The sequence below is a fragment of the Dicentrarchus labrax genome, unplaced genomic scaffold (genome assembly GCF_905237075.1).
Source record: "Dicentrarchus labrax unplaced genomic scaffold, dlabrax2021, whole genome shotgun sequence".
NCBI lineage: Eukaryota > Metazoa > Chordata > Actinopteri > Moronidae > Dicentrarchus > Dicentrarchus labrax.
The window spans coordinates 26,259,755-26,278,335 of NW_026136704.1; the positions used below are offsets into that span (position 1 = coordinate 26,259,755).

At 39.0% G+C, this 18,581-nt stretch overlaps 1 protein-coding gene across 5 annotated transcripts in view; it reads left to right on the forward strand.

Annotated features, from left to right (window-relative positions):
* The first annotated feature begins 1,938 nt into the window (after positions 1–1,938).
* Positions 1,939–18,581, forward strand: part of nbeab (neurobeachin b) — a 193,812-nt gene continuing 177,169 nt past the window's right edge. For all 5 annotated transcript variants that reach the window (XM_051397178.1, XM_051397180.1, XM_051397182.1 and 2 more), the window contains exon 1: positions 1,939–2,606. In XM_051397178.1, coding sequence (XP_051253138.1) covers positions 2,334–2,606 — 273 coding nt within the window. In that variant the 5' untranslated portion in view covers positions 1,939–2,333. The remainder of the gene's footprint in view (positions 2,607–18,581) is intronic.

Below are 18,581 nucleotides of genomic sequence, written 5' to 3' on the forward strand. Positions count from 1 at the left end.
GAGGATGGGAGGGATTGAATTCATGGTAGTGATTTCCCACTGACATTAAAAGAGCATTTTTAGATACAGTGTAATGTTGGAACAACAAAATGAAAAAAACAACACACACACAAAGGACTAATACCTTAAGGGCACAATAGCTATAAAGAAATAATGCCTTATTCAGCTGAGCAAATTAAGTTGTCATTTGCTAATCCAAAGATAAAGCATGTTGAAAATAATAGCACACAAGGCTACAGTAAGATAAAAAATAACCAACATCACAAGAGGAAACAATACTGCATTTACTCATTGGTGAGCAGGTTAAATAATCAGAATTCCAATTGTTCTGCATTTTGTACAGTAGTATACCTGATAGGTAGCTAAATAAATCCTGATGTTATTTCTACAGCTTTTGAAGCCATGCTGACACAGATCAGCTTAATGAGGTCATGAAATGCAAGCTCAGCTTCTGGCTGTCAGTCAGGACGATGGACAGGATTGTTGCCAAGCTGTCAGTGTCTGTCACTTTTATATAACCACTGGAATCTGGTGGCTTTTTGTTATGTTATTTGTTATTACATACTGTAGATCTGTTCCCACATTTTCCATGTCAAGGACCACCATAATAGATACACATTAGACCAAGGATCCTCACTTTGAGAGGAATTTTCCCTAAGGAATCACCTCTGAGTATGTTTTTCATTTGTAGGTTTGAAGATAATAAAGTCTTCATAGTTAGTAATCAAACTGGGATCACTATAAATTACAGTCAATGAAAAGGGTCAGCCCACTTTCTTTCCTTGTTGTGCAAACTTCCAAAAAATGTGATGAAGTTAAAATATTCTATTCTCCCTTTAGCTGGGGACACTCTACGACCCACCCAAGGACCCCTGTTGTTTCAATATGAGATATTGGAGAAGTCAAGTGTTTTTTATTTTATTTTATTTATTTATTTACTTCCATGATTGGTTGTAAGCAAAAGAAAATAGCCTGGGTGGCTCTTTATGTCTCTTAATTAACTAGTACCCTTTTAATAAAAGCAAACCATTACACCATTTAATTAAAATAATAGCCACTGTAATGCATTTTTACATGTTCATACAACTCAGAGGCTACTGGTCCTTAAATTCCAAAATGGTATGAGGGCTTTTCATGTTGTATGTTTTCAGACCTACAACAGTGGACCATCATGGCGACAAATTGAGAAAACTTACTGAAGGATAATGGTGTTTTGTTTTTTTGTGAATATTTTTTTGGAGAACGTAATCCATTAGACCATTAGACACAAATGGCCAAATAGTATAAACAGAGGACTGCAAAATATTTGACACCACACTATGAAACCTTTCACAGTTGGGCTAAAATTATATGCTGTGGTGATTCAGTTGCTGCGTTAAAGTGGGTTGCAGGTGTCTTTTAAAATCTATAGGGAAACACCTTGAGCATAGCACCAATATCACTATTCAATTTATGTGTGCCAGTTCACTACTGGGACACCTAAATGGAACAAAGCCATCATTTATGTTATTAGGTACACCTGTGCTGTTCCTGCTATGACCAACCATAGATAAGTTCTGTTGACATTTTTTCAATTTGGAAAGATTTTATTTATTATTATTTTTTTACATTTTTTAATTTTAAAATTGGCTATAATTGGCTTAGCCTATATTTTTGCATTCAGACAGGAAACAAGTCAGATAACTTCAGGCAGCCATCTTTGTTTTGGAATCAAGCTTAATTCTTCCGAAGTAGCTAAATTTAGTTTAATTAACTAGATTGACAACTGGCCATCAAATAAACTTTATTTAAAAAAAACAACAACTATATATATATATGACAATATAACCCCAAATGCTTATATTTTTGTGTTTTACAAGTGTCCTTGCTTTAAGCTCCAGTCCACGTACCCGGCGGACCGGACGGGAGAGCGACCTGCTAGCGGTCAGTCTCCGGCTCAGCGGCTCCATCATCGCAGCCAGCGCAGGCGTGGTGAGCGGAACCGCAGGCAGGGGGCGGCAACATGGCGGTGACAGCAGCACAGACACGGAGACGCGCATCCAAGAGAGCGGCACATACACACATCTTTGTGTACACAGCGCAGGTCGGTCAGCTCAGTTAACCGGGTGGCACCGACAACACACCGGACTCCCTCACCGGAACTCTCGAGAGTGGATTTTACGGACAGAGAGTGATTTCTTGTGCTTTGTTTTTGTTTTTTTTCGTGGGCTTCGCGAGTGTTTATCTCTTATATTTCTTTTTTTTTTTTTTTTGCTGCCCCAGAGCAGTGATTCAGTTTATTACAAGAGGAAAAGCGAACAAGTAACATCTAAAGCCGCCCGGTTCGGGTGGAAATGACAAGCGAGAGACCGGTGACAATGCCGGGCTCGGTGTCGCTCTCGGACCGACAACCTCCTCCAGGTCACCGGCAACACGCGGCTGCAGTCTCCGCTGCCGCCGGTGAGACAGTGATGATGTCCGGCTCAGGCTCAGTGCTCCTCCCGGCTGGGATTATGAATCCATCGGTTCCCATCCGGAATATCAAAATGAAATTTGCTGTTCTCATCGGACTGATCCAGGTTGGAGAGGTTAGCAACCGGGATATTGTTGAAACGGTGCTGAATTTGGTAAGTGATGTTTTCCTCCCCTGCTTTCACTCGGACGTTATTCCCTAATCCCAAAATCCGGAATGCTGTTCAGTGGCAACAATAACAGAATATAATGACACATAACAGAACCATGCTTCTAACATCGAGACGGTGCAAGGTGATGATGATTCAATGATTTTGAGTCCTGTTATGAGCAAGTGCCCCGGGATATGTGCAAGTCACACATGCACGCAGACCAGGTGGGTTGAGGGGATGAGGGGATGAAGGGGGTAGTGATACAAAAGCCACCTCTCAAGTTTCCAAGTTCAGCAAAGTCCCAACTTCACTGTGTTTGCTTGGAAATGACACAGATTTACCTGCTGGAGGGACATCTAAGGCTGCTGTGGGTGTGTGTGAGAGGAGGGTGGTGAATTTAAGGGGGCCCAGAGCTGGGGGGTCCCCATAACATGCTAGGGACTATAGCTGGTGGTAAGCTGTTTTCAGGGAGCTCAAAATTGCTAGCACCCTAATTCGGGGGGTTCAGGATCCGGTCAGTGTTTGGTGATAATTTGGTTAGTGAGGCTTCTCAGCAGCTTGTTGAAGAGGATGAAGTGTATCCTAGACCTGCTTCTACTGAAGTGTGAGTGGAGTTTGATGATGATCATCCTCTCTCCAGATTCATATTGACCCAGAGAGTATTTTCTGTTTTTTTTTAAAGCTTTTTTTTCACCCACTTCACTTTTAAATACAGGCCTGAAGAGTCAATTTTCATCATTCTCATTGTATGATTATTGTTATTATAGCTGCAGCAAAGTGAGAGGAGAGTGATAAACAATTATTGTCAGCTCAAGGTGGTTGTAAATTTGAACCCATGGCAAGACCAGGGTTAGCAAATGAAGTGTCCTCCATTGGCATTAGTGTAACATGATATTAGACCCCAGAACAGACTTAATACCTTTGCTTTGACCATCTGCAGGTGTGCTACAGCAGAGCTTATTTGCAGAGGTTCTCCTCTCCTTGTTAGCACACTAGAGATTAATTACAACCTGTTCCTGCACAACAGAAATCCAGTTTGTGGAGCAGGACAAATTGTAGCCCTTGGCATGTTCAGACATGAGAGTAGTGCTGCAATGGCTGGACTCTCAGTCTGACACCTTGCCCTCTTACACTTTAGATTTTTCCCAGAAAATGTGCTCAAGGAAAAACCCGCTGTGGTCTACACAGATTTTTGTCAACACTCTTTGTCCTGACAATAGAAAGCATATTTATTTCCACCGGACACTGATCTTGTGTTATCAATTTCTCATTTTAGCTTTATTCTGTTGACTTATTTAATGCAGAGCAGTGTTGTCACATCTGACTTTTGCTCCTCTGTGCATGGTTTGTTTCAAAGCAAACACGGGACTCTATCCAAACCTCTGTCAGTCACATACATGTCCCAAACTTTTGAATGACAAATTCAATTAACAGATGATATTACTGCTTTACTTAGCTATTAAGGATATCAGGCTCATTTTTATTCTACTTGAGTTGTTTGCAAACACAAATACATCCCCCATCCAAATTATGTACATACAAATCAACCACATATAATGCAGCAATCTTGGGACCAGATGACACAGTAATTGTTGTCATATCTGCCTCTTCATCTAAATTACACCACTAAATTTACATGAATAATACCGACCAGGGAAGAGGGTGCAGAAAGCTGTCATAAAAACAAGCCTTCTGCCTGTAAGATGCCATGACTACAGGAATTTTTATGCTTATAAGTTCAGGTTATTTTTGAAGTGTAGAGAGGGGCTGAAGATCCGGAAGGATCCTTAACTGTTTCTCATGGGGTCCAATTTGTGGAGTAATGAAATAATAATGTTTTTCTCTATCTCCAAGGAGCATCTCGGGAAAATTGTGTGCAGAAGATCCAGGTCTAAACATATATCATGAAGAAATGGCTTATTCTGTTGCCAAGATGGGAAATTTGATGTTAAGTGATCTGATATTTCTGCTTCTTTACCAGAATGAGAATCTATATACAAAAGAAACCTACCTTAGATCTTAGAGATGGGACATCAGGCATGTCATTAGATTTATGAAATGAACTAGACACAAAACAGCTTCAGAAGATAAAGCATTAAATTACAGTGCCCCAGAACTGTGAGCTCTGTACCAATACTCCACTCTATGCCAGAGATTTATGTCTCATGAGAATGACACTAACTAATTATTTCACTGCATTATTCCTGTTTAGGTTCATGATGATCTGAAGCAAAAGTCGAGACACTGTGAATTGATTTTCTGTATATCTCTGGATTGACACGGCAGCTGGTTTACATTCACACATATAACAAAAACCCAAATACTATAATATAAAAAACAATAATAATGTCTGTTAAAGTAGTCAGCAACAATAGAATTACTTTGTTGAGATACGATGTGTGTATGACAGCCCGGTTATATGTCTTTCCTTATTAGATCATCAGATTGAATTATTGTCCCTAAGACGCTCCCTATGGCATCCCACTTGTTTATGTGTTTTTTAAGTCCTAACCATCAGCAGCTTTAATCAGCTTCACATAAGGCTAAGGCTGCTCACAAACTCTGATCGTAAATATAGGTCATACACCTAATTAAATTTGGTATAAGCAAGACCATTGTTTTTTGTCTCCTAACCATGATGTTGGAAACAAAGTGGATTTGTCTCATTCTCTCTCATCAGCTGACTCACTGCTCTCTCCGAGATATGAAAATAGGAGTGAGTATTTCTACTTTGTTAATTGTCACTTGGTATGAATCATTCGATGAACAGTTCTCTGATAAAAGAGGAAGGTGCTTAAGTCAACCGCAAGTCAAGTATGATCTGATGGATAATGGAAAGAGGTGTGAAAAGAAGATAGTGTGACATATGAAATTAGCCAACACAACACATCTTCATCTTGATCCTGACGTTTAGGAGTAACAAAGTTCTCATGTGTACGGTGGCCCTGAGGTGCAAATCACAACAACAAAAGAGAAAACACAACGGCAAATCAGAAAACACAACACAAAAAGAGAAAACACAAAAACAGAAAAACAAAAAAAAAAAACACAACGCAAAAAGAAAACACAACACAAAAAAAAAACACAACACAAAAAGAGAAAACACAACGGCAAAAACAGAAAACACAACACAAAAAGAGAAAACACAACGGCAAAAACAGAAAACACAACACAAAAAGAGAAAACACAACGGCAAAAACAGAAAACACAACACAAAAAGAGAAAACACAACGGCAAAAACAGAAAACACAACACAAAAGAAAACACAACACAAAAGAAAACACAACCAAAAAAAACACAAAAAAAAACATAACGCAAAACAGAAAACACAACACAAAAAAAAAACAACGAAAACAAAACAAACAACATTATTTAAACCGGAAAAGGTAGGTACCCTCGGGCGACATGAATCGTCGCTGATTGGACAAAAGAACTGGTCCGTCCTTTCACTGGTACAGCGAGGATGTGTTCAGGTACAGTCAGGATGCGTTCAGGTACAGTCAGGATGCGTTCAGGTACAGTCAGGTACAGCGAGGATGCGTTCAGGTACAGTCAGGATGCGTTCAGGTACAGTCAGGATGCGTTCAGGTATAGTAAATGCTTAGGTAAGTCAGTTGTGTTAGGTTAGTGATTTGCCGTTGTGTTTTCTGTTCTGTTGTTGTGTTTTCTGTTTTGCCGTTGTGTTTTCTCTTTTGCCGTTGTGTTTTCTGTTTTGTTGTTGTGTTTTCTGATTTGTCGTTGTGTTTTCTCTTTTGCTGTTGTGTTTTCTCTTTTGTTGTTGTGATTTGCACCTCAGGGCCACCGTACATGTGCTATCAGTAACAACCAAGTGGCCAACACAGAAGTAACAAAAACGTGATCTATCTCCATAAGGCCCCATATTAAAATGTCCAACTTTAAAACAGAAATAAACATGTTTAGCCTGGTACAAAAAACTGTTTTGGTGTCTATTGCTGAATTTCCTATTCATGACAACTGTATAGGGGGTGAATTTATATATATTATAGCATCAAACATACCCCCGGTAGACTTGAGTGGTCAGTGTTAAAAGTGGCGGACACCTTCTTCATAAAGAATAGGAGCTGTGGTGAACTTTATGTTGTATTGTAGTGAATAGTTGAAAGAAACTATGGAGATAATCAAAAGAAATGTGCAAAAACACTCCAGCATCCACTTATCCACTATTCATTTGTGTGCTCATGTTCATATTTTGCCCAATAAAATATGGCAGAATACAGTTTCTGGAGCTCCTGCAGTTGGCTGTTCATGTTTTCCAGCTTGCAACTGTATTTGCTTTGCTTGTCTCAAGGGACTCTCAAGGGGAAAGTCTTAAAAGTTACAAACAGGTACAGTGTGCAGTATTTGACAGATTTTGATAAAAATATGAGTTTGAATACTACTGAGTTAGTCTAAAAACAGGGAAGAAGATTATGCTGCGGGAGGGGATTGATATATTTCTGCATTTTGGATGTTGGAATTCCTGTACAGAGATATGTACTGTATGAAGCCAAGCTGACCAGAGCCACTGTTTCTCATCAATAAAAAAACAAGTCTGCTTTGGTGGAGTGTTGGATACTAAAAGATTATCGCTGTATTGTCACCTTGTTGGCCAAAGCTCTACAAAGGGGGGATGGAATCCTGTAGCAGTTGGCAAACATAAGGTTTTACTAAAAACATTTTCAGAAAATATTCCACCAACATATTACTCTTGCTGCTACAGTATTCCCTTCCCATCTGTGTCAGTGATTTTACAGTTAATTCTCTGTCACTTGCTCAGCCATTACTACATGGAGGCCCGCTTATTGCTTATTTGATATGACTTTGAATTGCCAGCTTAGACAGAAAGCATACCAGCATGTTGAGAGACTTTGAATGAGAAATTGACAGATTCTCAGTATTTTAGATACCCTCACTGCTTCATTGGATATATGATCACCAATAGTTGCCAAGTCAATTATTTTCATTAGCTTAATGGCATTACACATGCTACTACAATTATCCTTATGACAGGCACTATGATGCACATTGAACTATGATTAGTAATCACTCATCCTTGCAGTTTCTGATTACAAGATGCTTTTGAGGGCAATTTTACTGAATCAGAACCAAATAAAGAAAGGAAAAGCTCTTAGGTGAAATAAATATGAGACTTATTGTTGTATTAGAAGCCAAATTAATCAGGATGCTGGCCTTTTGTAGGGTGACGTGACTGGAGAGTTGCAATGGCAGAACACCATGTGACTGGCTCTCCAGATTTGGTGTCAGCAGAGTGCACCGGAGCTTAACCGATTATATGCTCTAAACAGGACTTTGCCACTCAGCCCGTCATAATTAAGGGTCTAGCAGTTGAAACTCCAGCTGACGTGAAGTCCTAGGAATCAAACTTCTTTCTCGGAAATTATGTTTATGTGTTACTAACAGGGTGGGAAATTAAGTTTTTTAAAATGTGAACATCTACCAGCCTCTGACACCTGACAGATAAATGTTCAAATTCACCAGCCACTCAATAGGAAATAATGATGTTGTGTCTGAAATCTACCAGCTAGTGGCTGGTCCTAATTTCCCACCCTGAAAAATAGTTTTCCCAATCATGTTGTGGTGTCAAAAGTAATCACTGCCAAGATTTTGTTCAAAGGCAACTTTTTATGCATGTTACACCAGAGCACCAGAGTTGCAGGGAGGTGGTCATGGTGGATGATGTGTGTACAAAGCGTAGGACTGACAACGGATACTGTGTTTGCATCCTGAGCCCTGTCTGTGGTTAGGCTTAGGCAGCAAATGCACTTTGGTATGGTATTGTGGTTTCGGTTAAACGGTAATAAACACAGTGTGTTTAAACATTGATCTTTCCTGGAACAAGCGCTGCCAGTGACTAAACTAATACATATGTTTTGCTGGTTTCACTGCAGGTTCCTCATTATGTTACTTAAAAAAGTAATCCAGTCTAAATTGAATGCCAAACAGCAAAGAACTGTAATATGTTTCTGAGAAATGAGAAATTTATTTGCTACAATATCACTGCATGGAATAGTATAGGAACAAGCGGGCGAAGGTCATTATTGTGTTTGGGTTCTTTGGGAACAAACAATGAGGAGTAAGGCTCTCTGTATCACAGAGGAACCTTCACATCCTTTGTTCGGCAGGTTCGAAAAGCTAAATTGTTGGAGGCGCTGTAGGATGCCTCTGGCTACAAAGAATGTATATAAGAAGGCATTTATCCCACAGACAGTTGGCTTGCTCAATTCTGAGAGATTCAGTTTTCATGTTCTCTCTATTCTTTTCTATTATAATTGTGTATACTTAACTCAAGGGCATGATGGTGCAGTAGCTAGCAGTCAGCTCCAAACTAGAAGCAAACTGTCTTTGTCCAATTGACCAATCTTCTGGAGAGTTTCAATTGCTTGTGGATTTTCTGCCCACAGTCCAAAGACATACATTAAACTGCATTGAGAGCTTTAATTGCTAATAGGTTTGAACATATGTGAAAGTAAATGACTGTCTCAGTTAGCCCCAACAATGGACTGGCGATTTGCCCAGAGTCTTTGTCCTTTGGCCAACTGTACTCCAGGATAAGCTCCAGCCCCCTGTACATAAAAATGCTAATTAAAGAATGTACCGGTACTGTATATTATTTGTATATTCTTATGGGACATTGTGTTCTCCCCATTAAGCACCCACCACTCCTAAAATGAATTTTCAGATAAAAATAAAAAAACAAATGGGGCAATTGCTGCATCCATGTGAAAATCCATTGTGAGGATTGGGGAAGCTTTTCATTAATGACGGTTGATTGTTGCACGTAAGGCTCAGCTGGAGAAGATTTCACACACACGCGTCACCCTCAGATACTCAGACACGGAAAGGAGAGGTGCTGAGGGGCAACCCCCCACGCCCAGGTGGGTGAGGTATATTATGTGCATTATGTTGTGGCAGGAAGCTTTGGACCAAATGCAGAAAGCCTCTCTGGCAAATATAGTTTAAATGTAGCTTTCAATCATACACAGCACTTAGAAAAAACATGCTTTGTCATGAGTGACAAATCTGTGCTGTCAGTAGTTATACTGATGACCAAAGTAGCCTACATTTCTTACATTTCTTTACTATGCTGTTTTCATCCTGTCCGATTATTTGACTGACAAATGATAAATAATAATAATAATTATAAGATGTATGCCCAAAAGGTTTCCTCTGGCTATGTATATCCACTAACTGATAGAGCAGCTCAGTTAAGCAACAGTTTGGCACATCAACAGTTTTTTACTGTAAACATTAATAGGTTCATTTAATAATGATAATAATGAGAATGAATAATAATATGATTAATAAGAAAAACATCATTGCACCACAACACCCTAAAAATATTTGTTTATGCGACAGTAATTGAACATCTCAAACACCTAGATGCACCCGACAAAGTGAGAAATGGCCGTGTAATAGACGTTTTGCCAGCTAGGATACTAAATTTTTTTTTTGTCATATTACATTTTTATTTATTTGAGTTTTTTGGAGTTAATCAAGACTTTGACATTGGAGATTTCACACCCTGGGTGCTCAGGGACATTTGCAACTTTATGGCTGGTTATGCTAAATGGATTTCAGATGTTTAAACAACAAATGCTGTTTTATTGTTTTATCACAGAAAGCTGTAAATAAGAACTAAAATGAAGAAAAGGTAGCAATTATACAATTCAGTGATAGGAAAGGAAAATGCTTTTCACTCTCAAATTTAAAAATCCCAGTGGTGTTTGCCTCTCTGGTTGGATAAGGCAAATTATTCCACAGCAGTGTTGCATGAATGGAAATTCCAAGAAAATGCTTAATAATCTTTGGAATAATGTAAGGTCTGCCAAATAGGGAAATACTAATCCATGAAGAGTTTTGTTGGTAATAAGTAGCATTTTGTAGTCTGACCATGGAGTGAGGAAATGAATGGTGTTATGGGTTCAAATCTTTTTGGATCTAGTATGTCAATCGAGTGGCTATATGTTGGACATTTTCTTTTGATACTACAGAGGGGAGGACCTGAGAAGAGCACGTTACAATAGTGCAATTTAGGTCAGATGAATGCATTAATTAGAATTTCTGCATCTTTGTTAGAAATGGTCGAACTTGGGCAATGTAATTGAGGTGTGAGAATTCTGCTTTAGTGACGTTGTCGAAAGATGTTCAAAGGTGACACCCAGACTTAACTGTTGGATTTGGAATAATAACACTGCTAGGCTGAGAGTGGCATTTGGGAAAATATGATCATGATAAACACTAATGGGCATTTTCTGCTTGGATTATTGCATGCATCTGGAAAACATATGAGAACAGTATGTCTCTGCAGAGGAATAGATATCTCTCCCTGTGCTGACAGTTGTTTCAGTAGAACAGAATACAATGCAGGCAAAAAGCATGTTGAGAATAAGAGGATTTTGCTCATATGGATAAACTGCTACTACTGTTGCTACTTTTACTTTCTGCCTACACATACTGTGCTGAATGTCAAGTTGCTTGCTTTCCCCTAAATAAAGTCACAACTCAAAAAGTTGATTCAAGTTAATTCAGGCATTTAATTCACTCTATCTTGTGATTACAATAGCCTTGTTGAAATTACAGATCTATTTTCACACCTGTCAGAAGCAAAAAGCAAATGGAAAAACAAACGAATAAGGCATTTCGCTTCAGCAATACTGTATTAACATTGTTCCTCTTGGTTGACTAGATTTGACTTCTTGTTTTTTTTTAGGAATTACATCTGCAGTGATAAGTGAGTGAAGTTCTATCTGAAAGTTGGTAAAAGTCTTTCTGGGAACGTGGGATGTTTGTAACTGAAATGGAAATACGCAATGCCAGATCAAGGGTATATTGATTCTAAAGAATAAAATTGCAACACAACATCACAGTAGTAAATCACTTTTCTGGCCTCAGGACTGTCATATCTGTGCACTGGGTCAATCCCTTCCTAAAAAAGTGCCAAATATTGAGCCATTGTATAACTCTCTTTGATAACACATCTTTCAAAATGATACAAAATATTGTGAGCTGTACAGCATCATTATATATTCACCCAGTATGAAAAGAACTGACATTTGGTATCATTCTTGTTGAGGAATAAAAATAGCAAATCAACTACCCCTTCAAAATGATCTAGATAACTAATAAAAAAGGGTCTCAGTGGTTAAAACTCATCTGAACTTTTAAAGCTTGTCAGGTGTGACCCTTTTAGATCATCCTGTCCAACAGTGCTTGTCTTACCAAGGTCAACATTAAAAGGCAAAGGTGATGTGCCTCTGCTCTCAGGGTCCTTGTTGTACGGAACGGCCTGGAGTAAGTTTGGCTTGTCATTCTTATTATTTATTGATTTATTTTCTTATGTTTCCTCTTTTGTAGCTCCTCCTTCTAGTCAGACCCCGATAGTCAGCTCTTCTGTCTCTGATGTTCTCTTCATCTCTGTCCAGAGATTTTAACAGTTAAAAACAAGCAGGCATCTTTCACTTCCACCTTCTGTTTATACAATGTGGACTTCATATCCATCACAATATATATGTCTCTTTAGATGATGGCTTAAGGATAAGACTTAAGACTTTCCATCTCCGGTTCTGTGAAAGTTGTCTCTGTTCTTCAGAAGCCATCTACATATATTCATGCTTCGAATTGGCAAGCTGGCAACTTTAAGTGTAGTTTTATCATTATAGCAAATTAAAACAGTGTTTGGGTATTGCACAACATGCTATTGGGAATTAATTGAAAATGGAATCAAAGCTGCCCTAAATTAATTAACTTTTGATTTATAGTGTTGAATGAAAAGTTTAACCATACCAGAGCGAAAGCTTTATGTTCACCAACTGCCTTTCCTAAAGAAATAAAACTACTTTAGATTGCAGCTTTGCCGTCAAGGGACAATCAGTATATCTGGACATGCATAATAGATGAAAGACAAGGATTGAGAGTTGCGTGTGGCCTAATCTGCTTTCAGTTATGGTTGGCCTTCACTGTAAGCATCACTCTGCTGCTGTTAAGTCAATTGCACACTTCGATCAATCTTGGATCGATATCACCTCTGGGTAATGGTGCAATTTGGCAAATACCACACTCCAGTTTTTTACCCAATAATTGTTTTCTGTGTCACTCTGTTGCCTTATGGGCACATTGCCTTTTTGGTCGTTCCTGCAGACCCACTACATGCATTCATGTATTGCTTTAGACATTCACCATTAGACATTATTTATAATTGATTAAAACTTTCCTTTAGGCATGCAAAAGTTCTGCTGAAAAAAAATACAAACACCAAGTTTTACAAGTTTGCATTGAGTTGAAGACTACTGGCATTTCAATGTGGTTCTTGATTTGTTAGACATCATACCAAGTGTCTTAGTTATTGATCTGAAACTTTTTTTTATTCCATCCCCTAGCTCTACTGATGTCTTGCTGAAATGTCCTTGAGCATGAATCTCTACTTCAGTCCTCTGTTGCTGTGGGCATATAGACCTCTGTGTAGACTGGGTCAATGAAAGATAATTTACCTACATGGGCCAATTAAGTATTACATTAATGCTGTTAATGTACTTGAGCTAGTACTCAATATGCTACATGCTTTATATGGTGAGATAATTAACTCATTCATCAGGACAGCGTTCACCTTCATGAATTCTTCACTAAGCCTACCATATTTTCCAGTTTAAAGCACATGCATTGTAAGGGGCTACAGTATGCTAAAATTGTGCTTCCTCAGTGAAGTTTATTCACTACTAAGCCATCCAATTTCTGCCAAGAGCAGTTTCCTCTGATCTACTTCATGATAATCTTCTTAGGATTTGAGGGAAAATTGAAATTCTCATTCTGTGCAAATTTGTTTGTTTTAAAGTAATTTACCTGAACTGTTGATTGATTCAGGGAGCATGCTGATATGCATTTTCTTGTCCTCAACCAAGGACAAAGGGGAGGACTGCATTTTACATTTTCTGTATACTGCCATGTCTGCAAATAGTTTATTCAGCTTTTTGATCTATTTTGATATCTAAGTACATTATTTTATTTTCTAATTTTCATAAGGCAGGTTCTTTTAAATGTTCTTGATGCTCTTGATCCATCCTTGATCTTTTATATAACTCTTTTTTTAAATCATACACAGTGTTTATAGAGAAACAGCAATATTTGTTTCTTTTGTTGTGAAGTTTACCCTCATACACATTAGTAATAATTCTGTTATCCCTATAAGCGTCATGTTTTAATGCCCATCTTTGTCATCTGTGATGGGAAAACTTTCCACACAGATTTCCACACAGTAAGAAAAAGTAAAAGTGTGCGTCCTGCTCAAAGTTCAGTTCAAAATCCCAGTGCACCACAGGGCGTCTCTCCTGCCCGGTTGCTGATTGCGCTGTCATCTGAAGAGTCAATCACAGTGTACGTCAGTAGAGGAGGTTGTACTACTGTCTGGTTCACCGGAGCAGTGAGTGTCGGAGCAGCCAAGAGAATAGAGAAGAGTATTGCGCTGCCCTCTGTCACCTGTCCGTTAGTTTAGTGGTTTGTGGTAATTTTGAGGTTTGTAATATTTACAGCCTGCCATGCTCTTGCTTCTGCATTGCTCTGTGTACAGCGGTTGACTGTGGTCCGACTGACAAAATGCAAAATCAGGGTCTTCCCGACTCATCAGATTTTAGGAGGCAGCCCTTCAACACAATTAAAACAATTCCACATTAAACTGTATCCTCAGTTCACTGTACATAATTGGAATTTAGGGTAGTTCTGTAAGTAAACTTTCTCTAGATAACAACATCAGCAAAATGGAAATGCCGTTAGGTAAAGACCCCTTGTGGTTTCATTGATAACCAACAGACAGTGCCTCAAGGAAATGCTAAAGATATAGGTCAAACGACTGCGCAAAGGCCATGGATCTATTTTATCTCTTTTCTCCCTTCGGTCTTACTCTTCTCTTGCTCTGCTCATTCCACTTACTCGCTCATGCAGTGTAACCCCGGAGAGATGCTGATGGTATATTATTTGGCTGCTGCCTACATTTGTGCCAGTGTGCATTCTGGGACTGGGATGCATCTCTTAGCTCAGTGGGGCAATGTTTATCAGGGGAACAACCGACTTCTGGTTTTAGGGACTCTGTAGCAGTGGATGACCCTGTCTGTGAGGACTTTTTAAAAAAGTTTTTTCCTTATTGGATAGAAGCAACTGAAGAGAGACAGGAAAGGGAGGAGAGAGAGAGAGGATGACATGCAGCAAAGGGCACGGGCTGGAATCAAACTCAGGCTGCTGTGGTAAGGACATGGTGTGCACGCTCTACCAGGCGAACAACCAGACCACCCCTTGTTTTGATACAAATGTGTTGCTGTGGTGCAGTATGATGTGGAAAAATGTGCAAAATCCTGTTTAGAGATGACAATAAAATGGACTGAGATGGCAGAAAGCTTGATAAATTCTCCTAAGTACACTTTTCTCCTTTTCTGCTCGCTGCTTACACTCCAAACATAATGCGGTCACACCAACATACACACAAATGCACACCTACTAGACTGAGTTGAAGATTGTTTGTGTTTGTGATCTTACTCAGGTCAGAATTGTCTGCTCACAAAAACACATCAAGCTCAGCAGGTTCACAGTGTGTATGAACCGAATTTTACTGCAACTTTCTTTGGAAATATTATCTTTACTAATTTATTTATGTATTTAGCCATTTATTTAACTAGATAAAGCCCTTTAGATTTTGCTTGAGCTGGCTGAGCTTCTTACAGGTATTCTCAAAAGAATATCATTGTTTCCGTCAAAGGATTTCTGACCATGGTTCTGCTGTGATGACATTTCTCTGTCTCTCATTGAGATGACATTCCATTGATGCTTGATCCAATTTGGCATCACTCTTCCTCAACCAACCTCTGAAGGGCATATTGCAAGAACCAGTCTGTTCAAGATATATCAATATATATATATTACATTCTTTCCCCAGAGCCTGTAACTAAGTTAGACCATTGTACATGATGGACTTTGGGCTAGCAGTGCTTTGAATATGAATAACTTCCATCTCTTTTCACTCTCACTGGATAACACATTCTTGCAAACATGGTAAACATCACACCTTACATGCTAAAGCAGAACAACTGGATCTTAACCCCCTGTGAGTAGCATGCTACATACATATAACACATTGTTAGCATTACGTAGCAGTGGTCAGTTACTGAGCCATTGTTAACCAGACCTGTTTACAGCAAGGGAAAAGTGTGCTGGATCATCATCAGCAGCAATGTGAATACTTAGGCTTACTCCCGGGTGGAGCTGGTTTTGGCAGTCAACCAAATCCCAGCCTGGGTCTTAATGCGTTGTCTGTCCCCAAAGGGACGAGGCCCTGCGCTCGCATGCTCATTTCTATGGAGATGAGCTGCATCTCTGATCAGGCAAACATGCAAAGTCATATTGCTCGCTGCAGCAGGGTGACAGCCAGTTACTGTAGCAAAGTGTTCATATCGCAGTGCAGATGCAGCAAAAGCAAAGACTTCTTGATAACTAGATAGTGAAGGTGCAAATAAAATCCGTGGCCCTGTTCCTGACAATCACTATGTGATAGAGTCGTGCTTGGAAATGGAATTCTTCGTCTAATTTGTATCTAATTGGAATATATGAATAGAAGCCGGGAAACTTGTTTGTTGGTTGTAATGTTAGAAAATAGTTGGGCAAATATTACACGTGGTCGTAGCTTGAAAACGAACTTGTGTTTGACACGATGAGAATAAATCCAAAAGCAGTCGGCAGTGTAATTGGATGTGAGGGTGTGAGAGATTTGATGTTTGAATTGTCTCCGTGTTGAGAAATTATTAGCACATCCTTAAGTCATGCAACCTAACAAATGGATTTAGCTGGATGACAAGTAAAAGACCAGTAGCATTAGCTTTTAACAGCAGCAGCTATTTCACTTTGAGTTGACCTCATTTTTTGCACCTCTTTTTTCCCTTCTTCTTTTTACCTTAAAAGTGATTTATTCAAATCTATTAAAATTATGAAAGGATCCATATACTTCAGCTCTTATTGATTTCCTCAGACAATGAATGAAAGAATAGACCGTCTGTGCTGTGTGCTATAACATAAAGTATTGTTCTGTTCTGAGTGCTGTGCATCAACAAATACAGAGACATCAGTACATGTTCACTGTCATACAGCAGTAGCTTCCCAACGGAAAGGTGGTCTTTGTATAAGAAATTTCTCTTTCCATCTCTGCTAGTGGCAGAACACATACAACAGAGAATAACCAACTTTATTGGTATAGCATGAGGCATCTGAAGTCCGTATTACAGGAAGTGACAGATTTATAATTCTCTGTTGCACACGAGCCACTAGGCAGTTAATGATGTGTGCTGTGAATACAGATTTCTACATTATGCCTGACAAGGCTGGTGTTGTTGATGGGATGGTTCTGTTTCGAATATGTTATGTTTTCATTTACACTTCATTCCCTTTGGTCTTGAAGTGCTGCATTGCTGTAGCCTGCATTGTGTTACCATTCACTGATTGAGGCCAGGTTGCCATGTTCGTTTTTTTTTTTTTTCAATGCTGCAAAGGCTTTGCTTTTGATAAAGGTTAGTGTAATCAATCTCCTAGATGTTTATATTTATTGCTCCAGTACAGCTGGGATGTTTCCATTTCCTGCTGATATTGAAGCATGAAGGACTCCATAAGAGATCACACACTGATTTAATGTGGCTGAAGTAAGGGGGAAATAATGGAGGGCTTAGTGAGAGTTAGGGTTTTGGATTACAATTAATACTAAGGGATCAGCGTAATGAACGAAGACACCATCCAGTTTTATGGCTCATTATCCTCTCTGCCACATTCTAACTGGATCTTTTTATAATTGGTTGCTTGGACATACTTTGTCTGCTGTCTGCTTGTTTTTCCATCTTGTTCACTGCACTTACTTTTAAAAACCATTTTTGACATACTCTCAACAGTTTGCAATTGGATATTTAGGTATGTGTAATGAAATATCAGTGGTGCATAACCTTTGATTTAAATGTCATTTAATGTCAGATTTGATTTTCTCAGCACAAAAGTGCTGCTCACACATATATTCTTGAGAGACACCCACATACAGTATGTTCTACTTTCCTTGTTTAATTAAATGAATTGGCAACTTGTCTTCTCCTACAGCTAATCAATTCAAATTGTGTTTATTTTTCATGCACATCAGTGTTTGTCCTCTATTGTCTGGAATTGTAGGCCTAATGATTTATGGTTGATTTGAATAAGGAACCAGTGTACAATGGCCACTCTTGTAACCAATTTCTACTATCCATTTACACTCATTGACACTCCAAAAATAATTATGAATTATGTGCAGTTAAGGTCTACAAATGCCACTTAACAGGATAGAACAGTGGCTCTATTTTACCGCTCTGCACTGCACTGCACTGCACTGCACTGCGTATCTCTTTTGTACCTTTGGGGATATTGAAGCCCAATTTCAAGCAAAGGCTAGATGCTAAATGTGTGTCTCTGGCTAATGCTATTAGTTGTGAGAGTTGGACTGCTTTGAAAGGAACATCTGGCTGGAGAGCCTCACTGTTGCTCCAGAGTCTCAAGCAGAGAAGGATTACTGCCGTGGCATTTGGTTGAAGATGATTCAGCATGGAATTAGAAGGCCTATATGGAACACAGCTTGGTACAGTGTGACAGTCTTACTCATCTTGTTAATATGAATACAGGGTGTTAGGAGTGGTGAAAGGCTGTGGAGATTGCTGAATCCCAGCATCATGCTTCTGACTGATAAAACATGCTTTGATTAATGTTTGAGTGCTTTATCTCATATTCACTGGCTTTAGGCAGAAAATCCCCACTCTGGACACAGCTTATGTTTGTCTGTGAATTTTGTTGACCATATTTTATTTCTTGGCAGGATGCTTATACAGTATGTGGCTTGTTCAAAGCTGCAGGCTGTTTTTTTTTTATTATTTTATCTCTCCACAGTATCAGTATCACACCTGTCAGTCTCATCTTTCC